Raw genomic sequence first — 24,635 nt, forward strand, 5'->3', positions numbered from 1 at the left:
AAATTAGACCATTTGACGAAAGAACAATCAGGGTCGAACTTTCAATTTGCTCTGCTCAAAAAATATGCTTTGTCACCCTTAACTCTTTTCCCCCGTACCCACCATTTGTCAAGTGACTTTTGTGTCATTCAATATATGAACTCAAACACTCATTTTACCACACATAATCTACCCACAAAAACTGGCATACTCAATTCACCACCTTCACTAAACCTTGGTCTAATCTTCATTAACCCGTAATCATCTTCCTGCAGTATCATTCATGAGTATTTAAGCTCATTAGAAAACATATAACAGCAAATAGAGAAATATGTACAAAATTTACTAAAGCACCATTAACTAAATGCTAGGAAACCCTATTAACAGAATTATTATTATGAAGCTATTAATATATCATTAAACTTTCATGTGACTACCAAAGGAGCTAATTACACTTAAAAAAAATAAGCCAAGAATTCACTTCCCTTCGTATATACCACATAAAAATATAAAATTTATACTGTACATCAATCCTGAAAAATACACTTACAAAATGACATCTTTGTAACCTCTTTTTTTTTATTATCACAAACCCAATACTGCAAACCATTATTACACCATTATAAAATTTATCCAAATACTTTCTTCATTTTAAAAAAATAATTTAATACTACAAAATTTAATACTGAATGACTTATATACAATTAATTATCCAATAGTTCAATGTCCTGACCTAATAAAAAATTTACAATTTGGTATAGGTCCATATCATTATACATATTATTTTTTCTAAGTAGAATGGCCGAACTCAAGACTACTTTAAAATCTAATACATACATTATTGCAGATAGTTTCAACAAATTTTCCATAAAATAAATACATCTCACAAAATACCCGATCCAGAGGAAAATCACAGCCTATATACGTCATATTTTTGTAACACCTACACTAGCTGCACAAAAATGTAACCCCACACTTGAGCATTCACTGTACTAAATCCCAGATATCAAATTCCCGGGACTACCTGCATACAATGCTTATGTAAAAGACTATTTACTAAATTATTTTTCAATATTATAGCAATTAAAAAAACATTTTAAAAACAACATTTTATCATACTCACCATCAGTGCTTTTTTTCTGGAGAAAAAGGTAGGTGAACTCTGTGCAGAATATATTATAGTGGACGGGGAGATGATTACTGTCCATTGCAAGGTTTGTTGTTTTTAACCCTTTTCAATCCAACTTGGAGTCTTCAAAGGCTTAAGTAAAGTTAAAATAAAAATTATGGCATGTTCCGCCAGAAAAAAAGCACTGCCCATTATTATCAATTATCTATATCACAGAAAGTAACTCTGTTAAAGTAAACCACTACATTATGGGCTCTATGTTTTATTTAATTATTTTTTTACACTTGGTAAACTATTTTGCAATATAACTGAAGTTCTCTAATTACATTTTTACAGTATATGGAGTTGGTTCTCCAAAGGCTAGGGCAAGAAAACCCAGATTACAAATTATCTGGTCCTCCAAGTAGGGGGTTGGGCATATGTCTGACTACTCTACACTGTAAAACTTTAAAAATGTATCGAAACCACAAGCAATGCCTCGGAATGGAAAGATATCATGGAAACGATTCAGGCTAATGAAGATCTCAGAATTGCTTGGAGGATATGGTCCGAAAGGATGCTGTTTCCCTGCTTCGTATACGGAAATGGAAAGCAGCAGCAAGAAATAGAGATGAATGGAGGAAAGCAGAGTAAAGCCATGGACGAAAATGGGTCGTAGTGCCATTGACTGACTGAATTATATTTATGTCTCCTTTTCTTTAGTTCTGGTTAGAATGTCGTAAACATTTTGAGGATAAGATAATGTTCGAAACATTTTTTCATGTACATTCGTGTTTTTTTAGAACTCATAATTGCCGGCCAAAGTCCTGATTTTCAACTGAAACATTTAACAATCCATGCCGAAAAGTATTATTCTCTGTTTCAAACAGGATGTTCCTTATGTAAACAAAGGAGAGAAACAACTGTATTAAAGATGCTTGGTAGAGTTTGTCAACAGATTACTGTTCTGAAGCTTTACCTTATCTCAAACGAAATTGAATTTTGTCCAAAATATAGCAGACAGACAAATAAAATTTTCACCAATCATAAAATAGACCCTGCTGAGTTGATTGATACCCACAATAAATAACTAGGATTATTTTCTTTCAGTTGGCAATAATTAAACACTGGCGTGACAATTTAATATATGTATATATATATATATATATATATATTTCGTCTTGTATCATTTTCTGAGAAACTATTTGCCAGAACAATCTCCTGTGATCATTAACAAAGTTAGCTGAACAGGCAGGTGTATCCAAGAATCAGCTTGGAAAGTGACGAAATTGCTGAAACTAAAACCTTAGAAGACAACAGTCGTTCATAAATTGAATTAAACAGACCATGTGCCTATGGTCCTATTTTACAAAGACAAAATCCAGTGTGTGTCAAAAAATTGTTTCAAAAGATGTGAAATGTGTATTAGAGACGACGGTCGACAGTTTCAGCACTTATTACAAAATAAATCACAACTGTAGCATAATATATAAGTCACGAGAATTGATTTCCAAAAGCTTACATTTTGAATCACTGCTAAGCAGGCAAGTGGGCTGTTACTTGCTCATGTCATTTTTCAAACAGTGCCATACTAAGCAAAACCTGTTTCCAGCTGTACCTATTAGAACTTCATATTTAAAGAAGATCTTGTCTTACGAGTATCTAATGACTGTCACAATCAAAGAAACTGTCATATCACACATATATAATATATAACTTTCTGCTTTGTTTTTGATGTGGTTTTGACTGATGTTGCACAATAATCCTCTTCCCCCAATTTCAGGCCATTCTTGTTGCTTTAAACAACAAACTCTTCTTGGGAAGCCACAATCTACAATCTGTGTTCTTTGCCACCATGGTACATAAAGCTGGAATGTCTGATGTTCAATCTTCCTAATGTATCCAGCTGTTTGCTGACAACATAAAGTCCACTGTAGTCTATTCAGTTGTTTTTCACGAGAAATGAGAGGTATTTTGATCACTGTTCATTATAGATGCCTGTTGCTAATAGCCAGAGGTGGGGTGTAGTCAATATATACTGCAGGGCTGTGTCTTCTGCAACTGGTACTGATGATTTTAATTTACTTCTTTTGTTGTTTATGGATGGAAAGTATAGAAGAATGTGTTCCAGATCTTCATCATGATTATTACACCACAGACAAGTAGGATTATAGGAAATGTGAAATCGGTGTAGGTACAATTGAGTGACAATGTGACCTGTTCTGGCTCTTGTTAAAAATGTTTGAGCATGTCTGGGCAAGTTTTTGTACATTTCCAGGTAATTTGGTTTCTTTTGTACAGACTGCAAATTTTTCCTTTGTCAGAAAAGAGCCAATTGTTGATCCATAGGTTTGTAAAATGAGACTTTACTGAAGCAAAAGCACTGGATAGAGATATCACTTGAAGAGGTCTTGGTTGCAAATATGTTGCCTGTTTTGCAATATTATCGACTTTCTCGTTTCCAGGTATACCACAATGACTAGGTATCCATTGAAATGTTATTTCCTTTCGGAGTTCTTTTAGTTTACTTAGTTGTTTCTGAATTGGAATAATTCTATGTGCATATAGGTTTGGTACATATTTACTTATATTAAATATAGCCCCCTTGGAATCGGTAAGTATGCAAATAGATTTTTCAGAAATTTGAGTAACACACTGAAGAGCAGCATCAATAGCTAGCAATTCAGTGTCAAGACTGGAGGAGGATGAACATGGTATGAAATAACTTTCCTGATATTTTGGAATATAATACCCTCCTCCTGATGTCCCATTATTAGGATTTAGAGATCCATCTGTATAAATGTGAAGGTGATCCTTATATATACTGCAGAGTAGTTCCATGGAATCTAACTTAAGAATGTATGGAGGATCATTTTTGGAATGATTTCCTGGAATTTGTATGCTATGTTCTGGAATCACCCATTTCCATGGAGGAATTTCGTTCACAACTGGAGTTTTAGCAATGAGTGTGTCTGTGATATAGATTGGTATTTCTTCTTTTTTTTATTTTATAGAAATTACACAGGATATCATCTGACAGTTTGAAGAACATCTGAGAACTGGATGAGGCTTGCAATTTTAAATGTATTTTTAGATCCTTTTGTAATATATAGTGTCTGAGTGGTTGAATATTACATTCAATTTCTAGGGCAACAGTTGACGTGGTTTTTGGTACTCCTAGGCATAATCTTAAGGCTGAGTTTTGAAGAACAGAAATTTTTTGTAGATGAGTTGCTGATGCTCCTCCCCATATTTCACATCCATAGGTCAATTTTGATCATATATAAGCATTATAAAACAGACGCATTGTCGTGATATCTGATCCCCATTTCCTATTAGCCATGATCTTCTGTCTAGCTATGATGTATGATACTTTATTACTGTTAGTAACAGTATTTCTAAATTGGTTACTTAACAATACTGTATCAATTGCACAGTTAACCAGTATGAGTGGAACTGCAGAGCTGTATTTTGATAAGATGAGAGTCTGAGGATTTGTTAAAAGATTATTTGGAATTTGCTTTATAGTTCAAAAAAACCTAGAGAACGCAGGAACCAAACCAGATCAAGCAGGATTTGAACCCAAGTCTGAATGCAGTTTCAAAGCACAACTCCCACTGATGATCTGACTATACTTGTGATCAAGAATTTGTATCATTTTATTTGGAAGTAGAAGTAAATAAGTGGAAGTGATGCAGCATTGAACTTTGAGGATACCAACACGCATTGTTGAATACTCTTCTTAGAAGTTTGTCAATGGCATGAAAAAACCTAACAACAAATTCATTGATCTAGGTACCCACTGGCAACAAAATGAGTTTTATTGTGGGAGGGTCAATGATTCTAATATGACCATCCAATCACTGCCAACAATTCTTAACAAAACAGTAGTATTTTATTGTCTATGTAACACTTAAATAATGTATCCTATTTACAGTACACAGCTAATTTTTTTTATAACAGGTAATACCGTAGTGCAAGCATTTCCCACATACTTAGAGGGTACCAGAGTGGGACAATATTTACTTCTACAGAGTGTTCCCGCGATAAGTATTGGTTTATTCTTCAAATGCTGGGTCTTAAACTCACGACACTGCACTGAATTGAATTGAAACTTACTAACCATAATATGTTGTATTTAACATTAATTATTTTATATCATATTAATTACAGAATTTTGTACTCAACCTCATGACAGTAGCTGCTGGAAGTGTTGACCATTTTGCGCTATACAGAGATCACATTGCAGAGTGTATGCAAATAATCCTCGCACAATTGAACAACTGAAAGATAACATTCGTGATGCAATTAGAGAAATCAGTGCAGTGGAGCTCATGAATGTGAGTGATGGTTTTTTTACAGCAATGTGAACTCTGTATAAACTTTCTTTTTCTGATAAAACATAATTATAAGATCAAGAATAGACAAAAGTAAAAGGGAAATATTTAAGAGTCCTCTACAACCACAGAAGACATTTATAATCAAGTGCAAGAGAGATATGGTATCTCAAGGTCTCAATAATATTGTTTCATACATTTCACATGTTTCGTAATAATCTAGTTTTCTATCATGCAGACAATTATATTTTCTTTAACTACCACAAAAGATATAAACAAAATAATTGTTACGTCATCTCAGAAAGATGAAGTTGTAAAACAACATTCCATTTTTCAAATGTAAGTTACTTGTATGCACACAGGTACCATTTCAATGGTTATTACAACCATCTCCAAAATTTCTGTTACAAGCCCTACATGGGTCTGCCTAGCTATTAATTATTCTGAGAGTACATTTCTAACTCCTACGAAATTTTCTTTGTTGCTGTATGTTCTTAACAGCTAAGGTTGCGTTCATTTACAAAACAGTAATATAAATATTTCAAGCCCTATAGATTTTGTATGAAAAAGTTTCGACTGAAGGCATTATTTTTTGGATAACAATTTCTCTGGAAACAGTCATTGCTGAAGCTGTATGGTCCATATTGTTTCATTTCTCATTTCATCTTAAAAACAATTCTTACAGCCAACTTTTAATAAACTGCCATTTTGTGTTTGTTATCATGTTATCAAACTAAGACCCAAACCTTTATTATATTTTATGTTCATCATTCCCTGATGAATTCTATTACGAAAGAAACATTTATAAGAGAAAAAGAGAGAGGGAATGTGAAACTATTCATTATTCAATATAATTATATACTGTTACATATTTTGTCCATCAAGCAGATTTAGCTCCTTGTAACTACCCCAGTGAGTAACAACTTCTTCCCACCCCATATTTTTGATCACGTGAAGATGAAGACAAAGCTAATCTTTGAAACGTGATTTCCTTTTTCACCATCAGCAATGAAAAAAGTCCAATATACACCTCTTCTAAATATGTTTAAATAGTCCGACACAAAACATAACATTTCTTATAAGTATTTTTCTGCTAATAAGTCCACAAAAACTCCCTACTTATGCTGATCAAAATAAGAAATAAGAGTTGTGTCTGAAGAATTTCAACTACATTTGTTCTATTTATTACCTCAAGGTAATGCATACAAAAAGTATTTTACACATACCAAAAAAATTATGGCCTGCAAATATTATCTTAAAGTAACAATATCTATATTGTTATATTAATCAATATTTCTTAAATATTATGAAAAATACATATATTTGTAATTTCGAGTAAAAAGTCATGTTGTGTTTACTAGACACTTCAACATTTCTATGTATGCTTCATAGATGAATAATTGTCTCAGCAGCACTGAATATGAACAAAATCAGTTCAGCAGTTTATCATAAAAGATTGTAAGAAAACAGCATGCTATGAACAAATTACTTAATATTAGGAATGCTATTTAAAAAAAAACCCTCAAAATCCGATTTTTTTTTTTTTTGCAGAATTATACAGTATAACATCATTAGCCTACATACGTTTTTATAGGATCTGAAGAAAAAAAATGCTTAAATGAGAAAAACATGTAGTTGAACATTTAATAAATGTCTGAAATAGCATTTGAAGACTATATGGGGAGAACAAGTGAAGTCACTTTAATACAATTTTTATAATACAAATTTATAACTTCACAGTTAAAGCTCTCTTTTAGTCTATAATACAGTACTCAAATTTATAACACGTTTACTTGAAGAATGTAAGATATGCTTAGAGCTAAAGCTGGCTGATATATTACATTTCAAACTCCAATCCCAAAAAAATTTACGACATTGACTTACCTTGTTCTTCCCGTGTGATCTTCATTTAATAGCGTGTGTTTATTTTACAAAGTCTATTATTCTGGACTGCTTGTTCTCAAGGAATAAACAATGTCCTCAAATTGTGATGATAAGAATTGTATAATTTGTTTAGTTACATCACAGTGTGTTACAAATTGTCTCACTGTTTCTAAACCAGTAACTGTATCACTAAAGGATACAAGATTGCTGGAGAACTTCGAATTTCCATGAATGTCAAAGTGGGCCACATCTTAACAATGAACACGTACTGTATTTTCAAATTCTTGTACTTTCACAGCAAACCTAATTTCGAGCAAAATTGATTTAGTATATAAATGATGCTTAGTATATCCTGGGGTTTAAAATATTATCTTATAACAAAAAACATAAACGAGAAACATACAACCAAAATAAATTAACATGGAAAGTATAGGAATTTTGTCGTGACTTCAGAAAAAAGAAGCATATGTGAAAAACACATATGTGTGAAACATTTAAAAGAAGTTTTATAGTAATATCTTCCCAACATGCCCTCTAACTGAGATTTTGGCTAATATGTACATCTATTTTCAGGCAGTATGTCTCACTTGCTGATATATGTCAGAGGAAAAACAATTGTTTGTATACATCTGAAGTCTGACTAGTGTAATATGTAGCTAGTCAGCAATGTATGCAATGGAGGGAGAAAGGAACTGGCCACCCTACCCCATTATCTCCTGGCTTAATTGCCTCATAAGCGATGCCTTGTTGGTGTCACTTGTGGGGTCCAGACCTGTCTTTGGACAGTTGACTGAACAACTTCCCAATGTTCCATACAACAATAAATAAATAAATAAATGAATGTTACAGGTTTAAAATGAAAAACAAATTGCTTCTGTTTAAAACAAGGTTCATGTCATATAAATAGAAAGTTACTATAGGCTTCTGTGTTCAAAAATCTTAGTTGAACATACAGAGTTTAATCACGTGAAAATATCATATAGAACTATTTCATTATTCAACTCATTTTCTATGGCCTTCACTATTTCATTATTTCGTTGTACAGTTTTACATAAAGAATAGAATATGTGAAGATGGAAAGGGCAGCAGGCTATGAACGCATACAAAAATTATGGCAAAACATGCACTGACACTTTTGACAATATCTACCACAATATTTATGATAGCATACATAAATTTTTATCACTGAATCTCCAAAGAAAACCTAATTGAATGACATACAGTTCACTTAATTCAGATTATTCATATGTCCTAAATAATTTAATTGTGCAACAAATCGAAAATACACTGAAACATAAGATCACATAGGTACAAATTCCTAGTAAAGTAATGATCTCAATGATCCCACATTTTTATCGGATCTTACATATACATATAGTTATAAGAAACTCACTTTTTACTTAATTTGAGAAAGCTCTGTCGGTTTTGTGATATTTTAAAACATTAGAGTTTGGAAAAAATAATTTTCACAGAATGTATAAAATTATGAAACTAACTTAATTTTCAAGTTATAAAAATAAAAACTGAGTTTCACTGTCAGAAGGCAATATTTAAGTTCTGGTAAAAATTTGGGATAAGTATGCTTGTCCTGCTTGGGGACATGCACCTATTACAGTCCGTAAAAAATTACAAGTTTTCCAAAACAAAATTTTAAAATTCATCACAGGACTCCCTAGAGTTACTCCTGTTAGATTGATTCATGAAGAACTAGAAATTTCGACAATTCAAAAATATATTTCAAATCAAGCCTTCTGCACGTACACCAAGTCGTACAGCAGCACAAACCCACTAATTTCTTCACTAGGAAATTACAATCCTGCATTAGATAAACATAAAAGACCTAAGAGTGTACTCCACCCTCTAGCTTGGAACGACAACGTACAAGACGAATACCAACTTGAACACTAAATAACCACTTGACTCTACACACAGACAAGTCTATTAATGCACTAATAATGTTATTTCTCTGTTTCAGGGTCATCACGTTATTGGCAGCATAGATGCATTGTTCTTATGGTAAACAATTTTTTATGTACCTTTAATGTATTTGTACTTTGAATAATGATTAAACCAAAACCTCCCACCTCAACATATTCTGACCCCACTAGCCAATGGGCTTGTCGTCAGCACGACATCTCATCCTGCTCTAGGTTTTTCCGTGGTCTCCCTTGAGCAATAAGACAAATGTCGGGATGAGCCCTAAAAGAAATGGGCCACGAACCACTTCCCTTCCCCCACTCTTTCTCTTCTACTATCACAAAGAACTTGCTAATTTCTTAGATAACAACCCTGTATTATGATAATAGGGGAACATAAATATATTGTAAGTTCACAGGGCTAACGGCTTCGAAGCTGGGTACCTGGTTCTAATGAAGTGCACTGGTAGCAATTTAAAACATGGGGGCATGAGATAGTTACTCTGCCTGCCATTAAAATTCACTTCTCTAAATCCCCAAGGTAAAAAAAAAAAAAAAAAAGGATAAGTGGCATCATTAGTTTAGCAAGAAAATGTACCTATGTGATCTTATGTTTAAGTATATTTTCGATTTGTTGCAACAATTAAACAAATTGTAAAGGACAAATTAATAATCTAAATTAAGTGAACTATAAGACATTAAATTAAGCATTCTTCAAGAATCAGTGGTAAAATTTATTGTGGCTATCATAAATCTTACGATATATATTGCCAGAAGTGTTACTGCATGTTTTTCTATAATTTTTGTATACATTCATAACCCTCTATCCTTCAGCACTTCTAGTCAATTATTTAAATATTATCGCATTCGTAACAATGACTACAATTTTCCAGAGAAAATCAACAATAAGAAAGGTAACAAGAACTTTACTATCATACAATCACATTTCTGTAGAAAACATGCACCAATATTACTTTTATCTTCTGCTTATATAAAACAAGCATGTATATTTGAAGGAACATTACATCACTGCTTGATTATTATTAATGTCTTTTCATTGCACTTCATGCCCAAGCATAATAAAATGGCCCAAAGTACAACATATGGAAGAAGATATATTATTAGAAAATCCGTTTTAAAATTTGGTAAAGCAGTAGAGTAATATAATTATTCACACAAGTTTCCTGCATTGCAACTTACAATATCTTTCACAGATTCTTTCTCTCATATTCTGTTTTTCGTTGTTAATTCTATTACTCTTTCATTTTCATTTCAATATTTAAATGCATATGAATTCTCAGTAACAAACAATAATGAAAAAGTTTCTAATGACATGACTTTACTACACACCTTGTAACAATGGTTTGCAGTATTCACTACCATCACAACCTCAATCACATCTAGTTACCATCTTTAGTCTGTACTTTAGCACCCAACTCAGAAATAACCACAGCAAATTTTTATCACATACTGTTACAATCCATCCCTACATCTTAACTAAAAGGAGACATTAATAAAATTGTAGTTTTGAAATTCTTCACTTAACATGTATGTTCTGTTTTAGTAACTGTCTCCACTTCCTTTTCCATACATAGTCGATGAGCTTTGCATTTGTCATGATGATTGACTATTTCAAGACGAAAGTTACTGTTTCCATCTGCAAATGAAGTTCGGATATCAGGTACACTGCTACTCCACTTGCGACAATACTTGCAGAACATTATGTTCAATCTTTCATCATATTGCAACCATATGTACGTGTCTAACCAACCAGGACGAAATCGACCACCTTTTCTGGGAGCCGGTAAAGAAGCAGGACCACTACTTCGAGATCTTGCAGGTGGTGGCTGAATAACAGAGATCTCTTGTCTCTGTGAGGTTCTAGTTACTGTTCTTGCTCGTGTATTAGTTACAACACTTGGCGACTGAAATGATCCATTTCTGTCTGATGATGATGATGATCCTGGGCTTGGATTTACTGCCGACTTTATATTGTGCTTTGACGTCTGCCACGGCATAGTCATGGGAGCTTGTAAATGAGAAGAAAAGGTGCCTGTTACTGGGGTCGGTAACTTCGGAAGTTCAACTTTTTGGGCAACTAAATAATGCCTTAAGACATTTTGTGTTTGATGATAGCTTGTCTGCACATCTCCTATCTGACTTGTCCCGGGGTTCATGCTCATTCTGTGGCGCATCTCCATGCCTAACCCCTGATGTGACTCCATTCCTGAACTTTGGTGAGATTCCATGCCCAAACTCTGATGTGAATCCATGCCCACTGTGTGACGTGATTCCAACATGGCTGAGCAGCCAATGGTTTCATCACTCTTTCCTCTTCCCATCTCCATATTTGTCTGTCAACAGAGAAGGAAAGGATATTGTCAGTTTTGCTCTGTCTCTCATGAGTCTTGTGCAAGTTGACTCTTCCTCTTATTCCATGTCATTTAACTATTTCTCAACTTTCACCACCACATCTGCACACGCAAATTTCAACTTAATTGTTATGATTCGCACGCATTAATGGAAAAGAGATTTATAATTTCTTCCAATAGCCGACCACTTTCTTCATAAAGGTAAATCACTGATTTCATCACTTGCAGCAAAGTATTTTGTCCCACGACGAAAACAACACTGTTTAGTAAATCTTCTTCCACTTTTACATCCAGAATCCTTCAGTACAGCATCTTTCTTACAATCATTCAGGAACACAATATTTTGTTTCATATAAACATGTACCGGTACAAACTGTGGCATTTCAAAATTAACCTCTAATCTCCTTGTGAATTCAATAGACACACTTGGAACAAATAAGAGATGTGGGATCCAATCTCGATATTTACACAATTTTAAAGCATAATAGGTTCACATACTTAATAAATCTTGAGAAAAAGTTTTCTTCTGAACTTTCATTACTCACAATCTATCCTCCATAAACTAATGAATCAGATTACAAAACATTCACACACTCATTACAGTCTTTCATTAGAATTTATTACTGCAAAACCTTCCACAAAATGTACAACAATGAAAATATGTTTTAATTTCTAATTTTAAAAAATACACAGTCAGTAGAATACGCCCCACAATATTACAATGACAATTCACTTTTACAGAAGATACCACCACAACCATCACCACTATAATTACACACAATAATGTAATTCATTAACTTACCGATGGTAGTGAGAGTGCATCCGGCATCATGTAAGGCTCCTTGTATTCTGAATGGCTTGGGTCAATTTCTTGTTTTATAGGAGGAGGAGATGGTGGTATGTCCACAACCTCTTCTATTTCAGGTGTTATGGGATTTAACTTTGGGAGAGAGGCAGGGCTGGACTTGTAACTGCACTGCGATGAAGTCTGTGAACAAAATAAAAATTACACAATATTATTACAGTAGTCTAATGCAGTACTCATGACAAAGTTGCATTAGAAACTTCACACAATTATTATTTTATCCAATAAACGACTATTCCCATTTTTCATTCCAGACGTTGTCTTACTTCTCAATTAGTCTTTTAAGTACAGCTGAACTTGGTTATAGTAAGCACAGTTTGTGTGACGCCTCAGCTACAGGGACAGTTATTATGAAGTACAGCTCTGATCCATATTAAAGAAGTATGAATGTGGCAAAGCTTTCTTGCAATCTTATGGCTATAAGATCCAGTCCCAGCAGATCCTTTAATAAAGGAGTTCTTAAACTTTTTTGGCCAAGACCCAAAGTTAACTGGGTGACAAACTTGCACAATCCCTGGGCCTATTTTGAAGTTAAACAGTGATATTGTAATAAAAACAAGTAAATAAATGTAGCAATTATTTATTAAGAGAGTTGTAATATTTCATAATAAGTAATAATTATAACATATAATCATAATCCCAAGTACTTTAATTAACATTTCTTTAATTTTATTTTTTCGGGAAGCTACGGCGACCCATCCTGAAAGCCACGACCCTTTTTTGGGTCGCGACCCATACGTTAAGAACCTCTGCTTTAATACAACCCATTGTAGGCACACTGGCTGCAACGAGACAGAAACTATTGGCCACGTATTGCAATTCTGCAAGAAAAGCGAGCTGCTATGGAACAAAAGACATCAGAGAGTGAGGACAAGTATTGCAGTAGTCCTAAAACACCTTGGTTGGAAGGTTCTTGAAGAGGTTCACTGCATTTCGGCCGCATATTCCCACAGGCGTGCGGACACGATAGCTATCGACAAGATTAAGGATAAGGCCATGGTATTAGATCCAACCATCTGCTTTGAGAGAAACCTCTGACAAAAGGACTAGGTCAACAAAGAAAAACAAGAAATATATGAACCGTGCCTACCTTTCCTCTCTTCTAAATATAACATACCTGTTAATCAGTGGGTCGTCACAGGTATGTTATTTGGAGCGAGAGGTTCCCTTTCACAGTTTACCTACCAACTATTAGTGAAGTTAAAATTCAAAGTCTTTCAAATACAAAAACATTCTATTACAAATTCTTAGGGACTCTTTACATATCATCCAATATCATTTATATTTTCAAGAAAGATAATTTTGTGAATACGACATTTTGGCATGAAGAAAATCCCAAATTAAAAATTTAGTAGCTTTTTAAAATTAATTAACGACTTAAAAAAAATAAATGCTCTGTAATCAAGATCCTTGTGGTCATCCTCACTGAAGAGCTGATGATTTAATCAAATTCTTCTCTCTACTTTTATAACGACACTCTTTCAATAAGCAACTTGTTTATAGCAACAACAGTGTACATTCTTTAAGAATTAATGTTCTACATATTTAAACATAAATGATCATTGAGAGGAATTCAAAAGTAGCCAGTAATGTCATTAGTGATACTGTTTTCAGTTACTGTGACAAAAGCATTTTATAGATCAAGAACTGGAATTCTAAGAAAAGAGGATGGAGTGTGGGGTAGGTCAAACTCTTTCTTCAATCCTGCCAAACATCAGCAGGCCAAGTTGTGTACCATACTGTAATCCAGACATTCAATTCAGACTGTAACTTCAGATATTCAGTTCAGGCTGTAACTTCAGACATTCAGTTTGCAAACAGATGTTACTTACAGTACAAAGAAAATTTTTAAGCATGGAAGATAATATTAATGTTACAAAACAAATTGACAGTGGTAAAAAGAAAGCTGATGTGTGCCATGAATTGGCGACGGTAAGTAAGAATTGAGAATCATTTAAAGATGTAGTATTTTGCAAACAGAAACAGAAAATATTACATATTTCTTCAATCTATGTTCTTAATGAATACTACATGAACTGTATTTCAATTGTTTTATATTATAGCATTTTACATTTGTGGTGGACAAAGCAGGTGGGATGAAGTTCCCGTGATTCTCCCATTTCCCCTCACCATTGTAATCATCGATGAATGGGAGAAGAGTTCATGGCAGAAGACGACATCAGATGATAGACGACATTAAGATTGTATGGATCATGTACAGAGACTAAGAGAAATAGGAAAGATTGGAGAATGCTGGGTTTGCAGTGAAAGATCTGCGGGCAGAAAAGTATGAATGAAAGAATTATAGTCATCATTACACCAATATTTCACCTTCACTCTGCAAGGTCCCAAGGCAGGCCACCAGAACAAATAAAAAATTATTAAAAGTTGTTATACACATTTGTGTTTAATAAAGACTATTATTGTATTTTTACTCCATGTTTACTATTTTCTATAATCCAATACAATATTTTTATTTTTCAAAATAATAAAAAAAAGATAATAAAATAGGAAATTTAGGAGTGAAGCGAAGAGAAAGAGATCAATACATAAATAAACAGAGGATAGAAAAAAAAAGTGATGTAAGTGTTGTAAAATAGAGTAAACGGAAAAGGCAGCAAGTAATGTAGGAGAAAATAGCTGGATAATAATGATTAAGAGTAGGAAGGATTTGAGGGTAGAGAAGAAAATAAATAAATAATGCAAATTATTAAGGAAGGAATATGCAATATTTAATAGGTGAGCAAGAAATGGAAGGGAGACAGCCTAGATAGGAGGGAGAGAATAGAAGAGGATAGAGAGGGAAGGACATAGAGCAATTCAGTTAGAACAGAACATTAGAAAGTAATCAAGAAATACTCGGCAAAGAATACATTAATAGAAAAGAGCTGTATGTATTAAAGGGATGGTGGATCGAAAAACAGAAATGTGAAGGTCCACCATAACTGTGAATTGTAAAGTTGACTGACAAATAAATATATCATATCATATCATATCATATCATATCATATCATAAATAATAAAAAAAAATAAGAATGGCTGAAGTATTTTAAAAAGTTTTACTATGATAGGCCTACATAAAATTACAAATTATATTATAGTGGTGTACAAATAATATTGTGAATCTATTTCTTCTTTGAATTTTAATTACTGAATTTATTTATATTTTTTATAGTGACATTCAATTATTGCGAAATCATTTTTTAATCCCTTCCATGATGCTCTTAACCAAGTTCAACTATAATGGTATCTAAAATAACTGGGAGAGAGTGGGAAACAGCAACTTTCCCTAGTTTAAAAAGTACTCTGGAAATTATATTCATACTTGTATTACATTAACTATGTGCTACTTCTTCATCATCATCATCATCATCGAGCAAGTTAACTTAACGCTTAGTTTGAGTCATAATGATATACATATTTTACACTTCCCTGGCCTGGACACGTTACAAGTAAAAAAGAGACTGTTGCCTTGGTCAGAAGTGAGTTCATTTGCTCATACTAAATCAGAATATCATCATATGTACTTCCCACAAGAGCTAAATTCACAGCAGTGAAAGAAGAGACAGACCAAATTCCTTTCTTAAGAAACATAACCTAATTAAATTTTTTCTTTTATTACTGTCACTTGGGGCTAGGGTTGCCAGGTCTTCTTCTTCTTTAGAGGGGAAAAGGGGGGGGGGGGAGATTTTGACCGGCTTAGTGAAAATCATTAGAAATTGCAATTTTAAGTTACCAGTATTTAATTTACTATACCATGAGGTTATACAGATCCAAGTATTATTCTGGTCAAGTACATTACTTCAATTGTTTATTTATATTTGTTTACTGATTTAGTTTTTCTTAATAATTTTATATCACATTTTTCATTGTGAAAGAACTCCTAGCATGGAATGTGAAAGTCTACAACTTGTAGTTTTGACTCAAGTCTTTGGTACATCAATTTCTTACATTTCCCTATTTTTATATTCTTTCCACTCAAGCATTGGACCCAACAAATAGTCTACAACTTTGTATATTTTTTCTAGTAAACATTGGAGAAAAAATGAACCCATTTTTTTTACATCAGTGCCTTCATACTTTGAACTTGCAGCTAATTGTTCTCTAGCTTCACAAATTTCCTCATGTAGCTTATCAACACTAACATGTTCTTTAATTTCAAATACTTCAACAGCAGCCTCGAAATCATCAAATTTTAAACGACTTCTTAGAGAAAAGTTTAATAATCTTGAACATTTATTATTTCCACTATCACAAAATTTTAAATTATATTTTTGCGGTCATTTTAAAATAGATTTTTTGTTGAAAAGTAAATAAAGGAAGAAAGCGTCTTACAGGAAAAAAAATACAACTTACGGGAAAATATAAGACCTGGCAACCCTACTTGGGGTCTACAGTATTCCAAGAGAATATAAAGTGACACTTTACAAGTACATTTGTTTATAAATCAGATATCTGCTCGTGTTGTCCGAACATTATATCAAGAGAAATTCCCAGGTTTTCAAGTTCCAGGTCTTACTAAGATTCATAATTTCGTGAAATGGGTAGTGTTCAAGATAAGAAACTAAAAATATGACACAAGAAACTTTGGATGACAATGGACACTGACTGAAAATTCGCCTAAAAACCCCTTCTTAAAATAAAGCAGTATAAAGTTACTCTGGAGTAAAAACTTAAAATCAGGTGATCAAATCCAATATCTTTTTGTATGACAAAGGTTATAACAAATAATAAAAAAAGAAATTAGTATACATCTTGATTACACAACTTTTAACATTATATCACTTCGGAATATGTAATATATGTCTTTCTCGTGTTAAATATTACTGGTACCTGGTTAACATGTCTCGGTCTGTTATTGACCTTTTTCAGAATTGGTTGGTGCTGGTCTTGGCACCTTTTTTGTTTTGTTTCCTGTGAGGGTGTGTTTGTGTAGTGTAATGTGGAGTCGAAGAGTGTGTGTTCTGAAATTGAGTTGTGTGTTGAGAATTTCATTTGAATGTGTTTTTGTGTGTCTGTATATTTCGTATTGTTCTAGTGTGTTTAGTTTCTGGCTTTTTGGTTGGATGTGTAGAATTTCTACATATGCAGAACACATCACAAATGCTAACCACACCTACAGAGACATCAACACAGATATGGAAATTCTACACATCCAACCAAAAAGCCAGAAACTAAACACACTAGAACAATATGAAATATACAGACACACAAAAACACATCCAAATGAAATTCTCAACATACAACTCAATTTCAGAACACACACACTCTCTGACTCCACATTACACTACACAAACACACAACCACAGGAAACAAAACAAAAGGCGCCAAGACCAGCAACAACCAGTTCTAAAGAAGGTCAATAACAGACCGAAACATGTTAACCAGGTACAGTAATATTTAACATGAGAAAGACATATAATACATATTCCAAAGAAATTAGTAGTATTTTGTTAGACAGTCAGTCACTTTAGTGCCATAGGTTTAACCACAAAATCTTGTTGCCAGCCAACCAGAAACATATGCTCCACGGCCTGTGAACTCCATGCCACGCTCACATTTCATAAATAATCCACTCAATCAGTAGAAAAGAAGGGAATACTTTTACTTACTTACTTATAAATGGCTTTTAAGGAACCCGAAGGTTCATTGCCGCCCTCACATAAGCCTGCCATCGGTCCCTATCCTGTGCAAGATTAATCCAGTCTCTATCATCATATCCCACCTCCCTCAAATCCATTTTAATATTATCCTCCCATCTACGTCTCGGCCTCCCCAAAGGTATTTTTCCCTCCAGTCTCCCAACTAACACTCTATATGCATTTCTGGATTTGCCCATACGTGCTACATGTCCTGCCCATCTCAAACGTCTGGATTTAATGTTCCTAATTATGTCAGGTGAAGAATAAAATGCGTGCAGTTCTACATTGTGTAACTTTCTCCATTCTCCTGTAACTTCATCCCGCTTAGCCCCAAATATTTTCCTAAGCACCTTATTCTCAAACACCCTTAACCTATGTTCCTCTCTCAGAGTGAGAGTCCAAGTTTCACAACCATACAGAACAACTGGTAATGTAACTGTTTTATAAATTCTTTTATACTAATCCATACTTATAAAATACAAAATTGAGTAAAACTCAACCAAGACAATTAGCCTATTATTTTAAAAAGTAAAAATATGGAAGCAGGGCACTCCCAGGTTGCAGAAAAATAAAAGTGCCCTGGCCATGGTTGTGAAAGGTCTTATGCACGATTTTTGAAGTTGTATGTTTTAATAATGAATGCAGGACTAGAACCAATGCTGAAATGGAACAACTACACAAAGCTCTGACAATTCGCTGGCTAAATGTTACAAGAGTATATGTAGTAATATTTCTGATATAGACATAGAACCTTGTAATACTGAGCCAGCGAATTGTAGCTGATATAGAAGCATGCAGGCTGAGATGGCTGTGACATGTAGAAAGGATGGAAAACAACCAAGTTTCAAAGAGGATTCTGAGGATCCAGAGTGAAGCCAATCAGTGGGATGTTCGAGGTAGAGATGGCTTAATAATACACCGTGTTCCGCTTATAAGTATAACAAAAGAAATAGCTATAACTTCTGAATTAATACAAGTATATAGTTGAAACCAACTGCTACAAAGAATGAAAACTGGGAATTTTTGTTACCTTATGTTCCATAAACCTCAACATGGCTTCCATTGGTGGCACGGGAAATATCCAACCGGTATTCAACCTCGACCCAAGTGTTATGAAGCATCTGTGGTGTAACATTGTTGACAGCAGCATAAATTCTTTCTTGTAAGTCTGCCAAATCACGTACTGGCGTCCTGTAGACCTGGTCCTTAACAAACCCCCACAGGAAAAAATCAGGTGGTGTTAGATCTGGTGATCTGGCAGGCCATGTGATGTACGGTGATCCTCTTCCGATCCATCTTGCAGGGAATTGTTCGTCTAAGAATGTGCGAACCATGTTGGCAAAGTGTGGTGGAGCCCCATCTTGCTGGAAAATTGCTCCATCTGGGAGTTGTGGCACAGCATACAGTTGCAACATATCCAGGTACGTGTTTGCAGTGACTGTCTTTTCAGCAAAGAAATAGGGACCAATGATTCTGTCACGCATGATCCCACACCAAACATTCCATTTAGGGGAATCCCGTTGGTGTTCAATTACACTTGGATTTTCCGACCCCCAGATGCGACAATTGTGTCGGTTTACTTTTCCACTGACGTGGAAGGTTGCCTCATCTGAGAAACAGACTCGAGTTAGAAATGTGTCGTCATCGTCCACTTTATCCAACATTGTTTCTGCAAAGCGTTTTCGTTCCAGTTTATCATTCGGCGTAATCATCTGATGAAGTTGCAGCTTGTACGCTCGCAAACGCAATATTTTATGGAGCACTGTATGCACTGTTGTTGGTGGGATGTTCAACTGCACACTAGCCTGTCGAATGGATTTCCGCGGGCTTCTCTGAAATGCCTCGCGAATGCGTTCGACATTTTCGTCAGACACTTTACGCTTGGAATGTTTACCTGCATTAGACAACAAACTTCCTGTTTCTCTGAGCTGCCTATCCCATTTCATTATTGAGACGTACGTCGGTACAGCTTCCCTCGGTCTAAGATTGTACTGACGGCGAAACAAGCGCTGTACACGAATTATGGATCTATGTTCTGCTAATGACAGCACACAAAAGGCTTTCTGCTGTGGCGTCCACATGCTGACTGACTAAAGATACGATACGAATTCTCTTATTTAATGATCTGCGCATGCGTGAGTCTTCTAAAAATAAGTAACAACAATGGATTAAAACTTCCCAATTTCCTCTTTACAATGGTACCAATCTTAACCCATTTGCATGCATTGTTATGAAATTATAACTATTTCTTTTATTATACTTATAAGCGGAACACGGTGTATATATGACGACTTGCGCAGTTTGGGGATTCGAAATTTGGAGGCGGTTGGCTGCATAAAAAAAAGAATGGTGGAAACAAGTAGTCAATAAGACCCTGACTCTTAATGGGCTGTAGTACTGGAAATGATGACGATCACAGTGTCCTGGCACAACTACACCCCTGAACACAAATTTAAAGTGATGTAGCCTATGAAACCTATGGGTATCAGTATCTGGCCAATGAGTAAGTATGATCAATTTCCACTTGGACCGACCAAGATTCAAACCCAGGATAGCTGGAAAGCTGATGCCCTAGCCATTTGGCTAAGAGTAAAATGAAATATAACATATACTAATTAATAATTTTATAACAAAAACCACGCACATTACGGAACACAATAACACTGTTGCTTTTATTTTCTGTACATTTGTATCACTTTAAAGAAAGTCTCCACCATTAACCAAAGAACCTTTTGTAAAACGTGCAATTTTCCTTCAGATTTGCAATTCACATTTTCAAGCTAGATAACTATTTCACCTATCTTCCTCCATTTTAATACAATACCTTGTACTGGTGTCATAACTTTCATTGAGAAGTTAGAAAATGTCATAGAAGTAACTGGTATAAGTTTATGTCAGATTTAGGAACTGATTTGACAAGACCTAATCCTAAAATTATAATTTTTTCTTTTTTTAAATTTTGATAAAGAAACACCCAAAATTGAAATAATCGATAAAACTACATGAATAAAGTTTTGAGAAGTTATGGAATAATGAGATATTACTTGGTAATTGTCAGATTTCAAATATCAGAGATTAATTAAATGATGTTCTAAAGCAATGAAACAACAACAAGGCTCCAGGTTGTGACAAGATTAATATAGAATTTGATAAATATGCCAGCACTGGATTCAAAACATGACTTTAGGCATTATATAAGAGAATTTTAATGAAGAAAGCCCCCTGATATTTGGCATAAGGCTTTGGAAATGACAATTTTTAAAAAAGGAAATAGGACTGTGAACATTACAGGAGATTTTAGTCTTTTAAATTCTGGATATAAAGTTTTTTATATAAATTTTATAAAATAGAATTAATAAAGGAACAAAGTGGATTCCACAAAGGAAGATCATGTGCTGATGGGTACTTTACTCTAAAAATGATAATAGAAAAATTATAATTTAATAGACACACACATTGGGAATTTATCGATTTCAAAAAGGGATTTGACAATTTTTTCCTATTTTTTCCTATCAAGGAAAAAAATTATTTGAAACCCTGAAAGATGATTATGTTCCAAATCAATTTATAATTTATATAGTACTCCCGCCATTCCAAAATATGGTATAGTAACAAACAAAATAAGTTTGATTATTGTGCATTCGCGCACAAAATGTTTTGAGGTGTGATATTCCATTCAGTAGTGAAGGGAGTATAAGACAGTGCAGTTGTGAATGTTTGTAATCTTCTGTAGTGCATCAAACTATAATATTTAAATAGTTCATTATGAACAGAAATCAAAAATGGACAACACCTGTGGTGTTCCTGTTGCAGAAAATGTAACACCAACCCAGTCAATTTTGAATAGAACATATAAGGCTCAACAGTCATACAAACACAGGTTATAATTTATTGCAGTTTTTATGTTAATTTGCCTTTCTCAAAATAATGTTTGTTTTTTCTTTTATTAATTTGACATTACACAGAATGAAATGTATCTAATTTTTATTTTTTTTCTTAAGTTAATTTATCATAGAAATAAGTATCTAGAAGATGTATTAATAGTACATTATGCAACGAGCCTATAATGGTAGTAATTAACACGCGAGTATGTTTATGAAACGAGCGCGAGTTTCATAATTTTCATACGAGCGTCTTAATTACCATTATAGGCAAGTTTCATACGACTTTTTATGCTCGACCATATTTCTAACTTGAAATTATTCATAAGTATTCATGTTATTCTTATCTCACTGGGAAGCGGAACTGACCTTGTGCAATATCTCGTAAATTGTGAGATGTGCGCAGACGCGAAAGTATTGATTTTTTGCTAGAAACAAATGTCATTGACCCTGATATAATCTAGAGAGTAAAATAAACATTAATCTTGATATAACCTTGAAATTGATTTAGACATTGAAAAACGAAATGACAAATTGAATTTATTTGAATATTATTTACAATTAATGCTAATTATTATAGTAACAGAACATAACCTTCTGCGACAGTATTGGATTTTCAGCCTCCGTGACGTTTCACTTAATGAATAGGTGTACTTTAATGAGGTCCATTAAAGGGCTGCTACCAAATGTATAATTACTACATTTTGGCATGGTCGAGCATAAAGTTACATTATATTACTGAGATCTTTAACAAATGTATACCGTATTTTGGAACAGAATTAATTACATCTTTCTATACCATATTTTGGAACAGAGAGAGTAAAAATTATATTTCAGTATGTACAGGAAACAAACTGAATGAATTTTAATGAGTTAATCAAGATGTTCACCAAGGTTGTATTACTATTAAATACAGAGGTTGTTTCTGATATCTGGAAACGAATTTGAATGAAATCATGCGTATCAGAAGTCACAAGACAGCTGAACTGTGGTGAGAGGTGACTGACTAATAGTGAGTGATTTCATAGTCAGAGTGTACGGTGTCTCACAGCAGCAATGCCGAAGAAAATCGAGCCTTTTTGGGAGGGGCACATTACGACCCTTTCTGATGCCAAGTATAGTTACGTGAAAATCATAGCAGCCTGCAAAAAACATGGTTTCGTTATTTCCAAGAAAGGCATCTTCTGTGTACTTAATAAGACTGGCAAAACTCGAATGAGATCAATTCCAGAGGGGAAAAAGCAAGCAAGTCCACCCCCACAACAAGCTGTACCCCTCCCCCCCCCCCGAGATACAAATTGATCCAATCCAAGCTTTACCAGTCTTAATAAGTACACAGAAGATGCCTTCTTGCAAACAACGAAACCACGTTTTTTGCAGGCTTCTATTATTAATTTTCACTTAACTATACTCTTGGTGTCAGAAAGGGTCGTAATGTACCCCTCCCAAAAAGACTCGATTTTCTTGGGCATTGCTGCTGTGAGACACCATGCATTCTAACTATGAAATCACTCACTACTGGTCTGTCACCTTTTGCAACAGTTCAGCTGTCATGTGACTCCTGACGCACTTGACGTCATTCAAAAATCGTTTTCAGAGATTGGCAACAACCCTTTCATGTTATCATTTAAGTTGTGAAATTAATTATTTTATTATGAAAATAATATTTAATAACAAGGGCTCGAATTTCTATGACATGCCATATTCTCATCCTGGTCTCTTTTTAGAAACTTAAGTTAAATTTAACACATTTTTTGCTTTTCTGAACCTGATGACATGACTTTTATTAATTATACTGTATTTTCCCAAATAACAGCACATCCCACTTTTGAAAAGAAAAAAAAAAATTACAAAAATAAATCTTTCAACAAGTATTCACGACAAATTAAAATCAATTAAACACAAAATAAGTTCAGTTAACAAATTTTATCCTGGTACAGGTTCCTCCAGTCTCTGATGCAATTTTCACTTAAATCAAATTTACAGGCTGTAGCACGATTTCCATGTCCGTACCCATCTTTGATAATTTTAAGTTTATCACTGCAAATAACAGATCACAATCTCATGACTTACTCATTTTCAGAATTGAAAATATAAGACGTACAAACTATACACTTATATCACTCTTGAACTTGGTTCTGACAGATGTAAGTACTGCTAATCCAAATGCCATTTAACAATTTTAACCATTTAAATACTCATGCAGAAAGATGACATGTGTTACCACCTTAGGAGTGGCATAGGATGAAAATTGGGAAATGTTGCCAACTTCATTTCGAATAAGCAGTGCACCAATATTTTTAATTATATATTTCGGGGGAGGGGGGGGATTAAATGTGCAGTGTATTCGAGAAAATACAGTAAATGCATATTTTACCATAGTCATATTTGAGAAAAAAAATGGCTTAAAAGTATATTTTTGGTTATACTTACTGGCTTTAAGGAACCCGGAGGTTCATTGCCGCCCTCACATAAGCCCGCCATTGGTCCCTATCCTGAGCAAGATTAATCCAGTCTCTACCACCATATCCCACCTCCCTCAAATTCATTTTAATATTATCATCCCATCTACGTCTCGGCCTCACCAAAGGTCTTTTTCCCCTCCGGCCTCCCAACTAACATTCTATATGCATTTCTGGATTCCCCCATAT

General features: G+C 34.1%; 1 protein-coding gene across 11 annotated transcripts in view; it reads right to left on the reverse strand.

Annotated features, from left to right (window-relative positions):
* The window catches only part of LOC138712215 (broad-complex core protein isoforms 1/2/3/4/5-like), a 218,606-nt gene that overhangs the window by 171,306 nt on the left and 22,665 nt on the right, over positions 1–24,635 (reverse strand). For 10 of the 11 annotated variants that reach the window (XM_069843752.1, XM_069843750.1, XM_069843757.1 and 7 more), the window contains exon 3: positions 12,399–12,584. In XM_069843752.1, the coding sequence (XP_069699853.1) occupies positions 12,399–12,584 (186 nt within the window). Of the gene's footprint in view, positions 1–9,805; positions 11,579–12,398; positions 12,585–24,635 lie in introns of those variants that run through there. The other variant, XM_069843751.1, reaches the window with a different exon arrangement.

The sequence above is a fragment of the Periplaneta americana genome, chromosome 13 (genome assembly GCF_040183065.1).
Source record: "Periplaneta americana isolate PAMFEO1 chromosome 13, P.americana_PAMFEO1_priV1, whole genome shotgun sequence".
Classification (NCBI taxonomy): domain Eukaryota; kingdom Metazoa; phylum Arthropoda; class Insecta; order Blattodea; family Blattidae; genus Periplaneta; species Periplaneta americana.